This window comes from Myotis davidii, unplaced genomic scaffold (genome assembly GCF_000327345.1).
Source record: "Myotis davidii unplaced genomic scaffold, ASM32734v1 scaffold207, whole genome shotgun sequence".
NCBI classification, from domain to species: Eukaryota; Metazoa; Chordata; class Mammalia; order Chiroptera; family Vespertilionidae; genus Myotis; species Myotis davidii.
The window spans coordinates 1771838-1777268 of record NW_006298349.1 but is presented as its reverse complement, the minus strand read 5'-3'; the positions used below and the strand labels follow the sequence as shown (position 1 = coordinate 1777268).

Below are 5431 nucleotides of genomic sequence, written 5' to 3'. Positions count from 1 at the left end.
GCTCTTCCCCAAGGCCCAGAGTTCCCACTAGGGCTGGTCCTCGCACCTCGTCACACGACCCCTTACATTTGTAAAAATCATTGAGGGATCCAAAGAGCTTTTGTTGTGGGTATGCTTATCAATATTTACCAAATTAAAGTGTAGACATCTTCTAAAATTGAGCTTATTAATTTGTTTATAACATGCATTGCTCACTAACATAAATAACATGTTTTTAAGCTAAAATGCCTATTTTCCAAAGCAAAAAAAAAAAGAATGCATGGTTTCCATTTTTGGAAGTCTGATGTCTGGCTTAGGGGAGACAGTGGGACTCTCATGCTGCTCCCACAGCTGGTCCGCTGGGTCATTGCGTGTGCTGCAGCCTCTGAGGAACACCTGCACATACTTGGGAGAGTAAGCACAGCAGGGTGGCATTGGTGCAGAGTACTTTGGCCTCGCCTGGAAAGGGGCCCGGGAAGTGCCGGCCGCTGGCTCACACCTGCAGGGCCGCTGGTGCGGGCTGGCCTTGCGGCGGCCTCTGTGTTGTGGTCCCACCTGCCTCCCCCTCTGCACTCGTGTGAAGACCGGAGGGGCTGGCGGTTGGCCGGTGCGTTATGAGGATGCCAGGGGGAGACCTCAGGCCGGCCCAGCCCTCTGGGACCAAGGAGAAGACGCTGCACCTGGTGTAAATGTGTTTTCTTACCTTCTGGCCCGTTAGGTTGAAGCTGAAGTGTAAGCGTGGTAGCCTGCCCCCGACCATGCCTCTGGAGTTCGTTGGCTGCATCGGCGGATGTGATGAGACCCTGCGGGAAATCTTGAACCTGAGGTTTTCACAGGGCCCCCCCAGAGCTTGCCCGCCAGCCAGCCAGCCCCCTGGCTACCTGCAGGCTAGCCAGTCCCTGAACCGAATGGACAGCAGCCAGCACAGCCACCCCCTGCCCCCTGACACCAGGCAGCCCAGGCCCTTGAAGGCTCTGGCCCAGAATCTACCACCAGCCACTGCTGCTGGTGAAAACGACTCTGTGGTCTGCAACTGTGGCCAAGAGGCCGTGCTGCTCACCGTCCGGAAGGAGGGCCCCAACCAGGGCCGGCAGTTCTACAAGTGCCCTGCTGGCAGCTGCAGCTTCTTCCTGTGGGCCAGCGGCAGCTGCCCGGACCCTCCCTCTTCTGCACCGAGACCCCCCGGCGGCTCGCTGGGACGCCCCCCTGGCTCAGGGAACCGCCCCGGTGGGGCTGGTGGCCCTGGGGATGATTCTGGTGGTGGCACGTCCTGCCTCTGTAGTCAGGCCGCTGTCACACGGACGGTGCAGAAGGACGGGCCCAACAAGGGCCGCCAGTTCCACACGTGTGCCAAGCCGAGAGCGCAGCAGTGCGGCTTCTTCCAGTGGGTGGACGAGAACGTGGCGCCAGGTGAGGAGCGGCCTCTCCCGCAGCGGCCCTGCAGGGAGCAGTGGGCGGGGCGGGTGTGTGGGTCCTGCTCAGAGACCTCAGCTGTGTGACGGGAGTGTGAGCATGAGGTTGGCTTGCTCCTCATCTGCGTCCCAAACCAAAGGGTGCCTGCCCGGAGTCCAGTAGCGTGCTGTCTGCCGGCACCACGCTAAGTCAACTATGTACGTACACGTCCTCCATCTTCACCAGGTGAGCCTGCATCACAGTTACACACACGAAGTGACTGACCACAAACGAAGCCGCTTTGCCCAGGGTCACACAGCAACACACTTGAAAGTAGGTCGGCCTAATCCCAGCCCCATGTGCCTGTAGCCTTTGCAAACCCTGCAAAGTCATTACCCAAAAAATCACTCATTTATTCAGATGAAGAAACTAGCCCAAAGTTAGACACAGCTTGAGTGTGGCACCCAAATGGGTGTGTGAGACGGCAGCCTGGCCACGGGGCCCAGGAGCTGGCGCATCTGAAGGCACTGAGAAGTGGCCTGCCCACTCTCATGCGCAGCAGAGCGTGTCTCTGAGAGTGACAATGGGCCTGTGGGAGCTTGTCACGCGCTGGTTCCACAGCCAGCGGTCTGACCTGGAACCTAGGACCTGGGTCAGCCTTGGTTCCCTCAATAAGATGGGCGCCTGTCCGTCTCCATCCGAGCTCCCGAAGGAGTTTACTCTCGGGCTGTGGCTAACGTGTCACCAGCTCTGCACCTATGGGAGGAGCCCAGAGCAAGCAGGGCAAACTCCAGGCCTAACACAGGCCCATGAACAAGGTGTGAGTGTATGTGGCTGCAAAAAGAACAAAAGGTTCAATCCTCATAGAAATGTAGGTTTATTTAGAAAAGTCTAGTATAAAAAAAGCACAAGAGCAATGATAAGATTCATGTTTTCTTCCTGGCACTTGGCATCTCTTCTCTGCTACTATCTTTCCTACTTCGGGGGAAATCTTGTTCACAGTGATCACTTTCAAAACTGAACCACGGTGAATCAGTAATTCTGGATCTGACGGGAGACTCATTTCCTTTCATAATTGTAAATAACTGCTCACACCATTATATTGGCTGGGCCACAAAAATATTCGTTGTGGGCCGCATGAGGCCCACGGCCACGAGTTTGACATGCTTGACCCAGAAGGCTCAGTAAAAGTCTGGGGCTGGGCCGGCTGGTGTGGCTCGGCAGTTGAATGTCGACCCAGTAACCAAGAGGTCGCCAGTTTGGTTCCTGGTCCAGGCATATGCTGGGTTGTGGACTTGAACCCCAGTGGGGGGCCTGCAGGAGGCAGCCAATCAATGATGTTCCTCCCTCACCATTGATGTTACTGTCTCTATCCTTCTCCCTTCCTCTCTCTAAAAATGAATAAAATGTTAAGTGCAGGGCTGGCTGCCAGAGCCAGAGGGGCCTTGCTGTGACAGACTCGCGTTTGAGTGGAGGGTGGTTCAGACCTGCAGAGCCACTCCTCCTGTTGGGAGGAAGCAGGCCTGCCCTCCAGGCCGCAGACAGCTACCTGGCTGAGCAGGCAGGCGGCACGAAGGCTGGGGAAGGACTGGCAGGATGCAGAGCGCGGGTTTCTTGGTGGAAGGTGGGGAACAGGTGGTTGGTCACAGGCCCTCTTGTCTTTGCTGCCTCGCTCCTGACCTCAGGCCAGCCTCTTGCTTGGGTTCCCACTTTGGTAAAAAGGGGCAGCGCTCTCATTTCCAGCACCGCATGGGCCCGCCTTCAGGAGCTCAGGGCCTCGGCAGGGTGCTGTGTGCTGGTGCAGAGCAGGGGGCCTGTGAGTATGGAAAGGAATCTGTATTTCCTTCCAAGCCAGTGTGACTTTCCCTGCTCCTCCCACAGGGGCTTCTGGAGCCGTGCCCTGGCCAGGAGGCGGCGGGAACACCCGTGGGCCCCAGTCCACGAGCAAGAGAACGCGGGCCAGCTCCTCAGACCCGGGGTTCACGGCCAAGAAACCGCGGAAATGCAGCCTTTGCCACCAGCCTGGACACACCCGCCCCTTCTGTCCTCAGGGCAGAGGAGGGTGACAGGGCACTGCCTCTATCATCCCTTGTCTCCAGGAGGAGCTCTCTTCCTCGGACCAAGCGGCCCTTCACCCCCTGCGGGTGTGGGGAGGGGCTGCGTCTGGCCGGCCTGTGTTAAGGAGTCCAGGTCAGACTGCTCCTCAGGAAGGCCACCCTGTGCCTGGGCTCCGAGTGACCACACCACTGCTGAGGCACAGGAGCTGCTGGGATCCCCGCAGTGGCCCTGTTCGCGCTGCGGCGGCAGCTTTGGCCTCCAGGGCAGGAGGGACTTGTCCACGGACATGCTGAGAAGGAGGCGTAATGCAGCCAAGTGGCTCTTGCTCTAAAATTGTGTCTACAGAAGACTTACTCCCCTTTATCTAGAAGCCTGTGGCCAGCACACACCTGTTCATGTGCCTTAATAAAGAGTTTCACCCCTTCACTCCGGTGGGTCAGGTGCGGAGTCTGGGGAACGGTGGCGGGAGCAGTGGGTGTAGATACCAGCCAGTGCCCAGGGGACTCTTGCCAGCCTCTGGCCCTCATGGTCTCCCTCCAGCCGATGCCCTTTTCCCTGTCCACATGGTAAGCGGAAGCCCAACTTCTCGCAGCTTGTCCTGCAGAGAAGGTAGCGGGTGCACGATTCAGAATCTGTCTCCCACACCGCCAAAGGCTGCCACCTTCCTTACTGCCGCTTGTGAGCAGCACTCACCGTCCTGGCTTTGCTGTGAGGGTTAGAAGGTAAGCAGGGTGAGTGTGGGCTGCCCAGTCACGTCACTAGTGCTGGACAAATGAACACTCCTTCGGTCTTGGGGCGCCTAGCCCTGCGCGGGCTGGGTGGCAGGTGGACAACATTTGGAATTGCTCCTGGAGCACCTCATCAGTGGTATGGGTCATGGCCCTGCATCTGTGAGGTTTTGGGCTCCCCCAGCCCCAGAAACCACCAGTCCATATTCTGCCTCTGGTTCTACCTATTTTGAACATGGACTCATACGTGCCCAGCCAGTGTGTCCCAGTGGTTGTGTTGACCCATGAACCAGAAGGTCACCAGTTTGATTTCCAGTCAGGGCACATGCCTGGGTTGCAGGCTTGATCCCCAGTGTAGGACGTGCAGGAGGCAGCCCATCAATGATTCTTGTGTTTCTATTTCTCCCTCTTCCTTCCTCTCAAAATAAAATAAATGGAGTCATACAGAATGTGACCTGTGCCTTATAAGGTTCATCCACATATAAGCATGTTGGTCCTTCATTCCTTTTTTTATGACTGAACTAGGGGCCCAGTGCACCTTGAAAGGAACTGTGGGCCGCAAGGCTGCGGTGGGCACAGGGGCGGGTCTCGACCCATCCTCCCTGGTCCCCCCACCCCTGTCCCCTCTCTGCCAGCAGCCCCGCTCCCACTGCTCCCACGCACTGATGGCACCAGCTCCATTCACACCCGCTGATGGTGTAGAGCGATTGGGGCTGGCGCCTGCAGCAGGTGCAAGCAGCCACTGCTGCCCCAGTCGCCCCTCAGGAGCAGGTGGAGGTGGAGAAGCCCTCAGGGCCAATCGGGGTCAGCAGCTGCCATTCACACCACTGATAGCACCGAGCGATCGGAACCAGCGCCAGGCGCCAGCAGTGGGTGCAAGCGGCAGCTCAGCGCCGGCTGTGGGTGCAAGCAGGGGCAATGGGTGCAAAGGGGAGGAGCAGGGAGAGGTGGAGAAGCCCTGAGGGGCAATTGAGGCCGGCAGCAGCCGCTCACACCCACTGACGGCACCGAGCAATCGGGGCGTCGCTGGGCACGGGCAGCGGGTGTGAGCCCGGGCGGGACCGCAGCACATAGGAGCAAAGAATTTTCAGTAACCACCAGAGGTTTGCCCCCATGACAGTGACTGGTGCCCCTGCTCATCTGCTCCACCATCCCACTGCAGCCAATGCCCTCCGTGTTCTGCGCACGCCCCCTGGTGGTCAGCATACATCACAGCGACCAGTTCAGTTGTTTCGCTGATCGGTCTATTTGCATGTTAGGGTTTTATATATATA

The 5431-nt window shown here is 58.0% G+C and overlaps 1 protein-coding gene across 1 annotated transcript in view; it reads left to right on the top strand.

The window, feature by feature from the left end:
- TOP3A (topoisomerase (DNA) III alpha) overlaps nt 1-3855 on the top strand; it is a 51311-nt gene extending 47456 nt beyond the window's left edge. Inside the window, exons 18-19 of the mRNA XM_006773961.2 lie at nt 698-1389; nt 3253-3855. Of these exons, the coding sequence (XP_006774024.1) occupies nt 698-1389; nt 3253-3437 (877 nt within the window). The 3' untranslated portion in view covers nt 3438-3855. The remainder of the gene's footprint in view (nt 1-697; nt 1390-3252) is intronic.
- Nucleotides 3856-5431: the final 1576 nt, after the last annotated feature.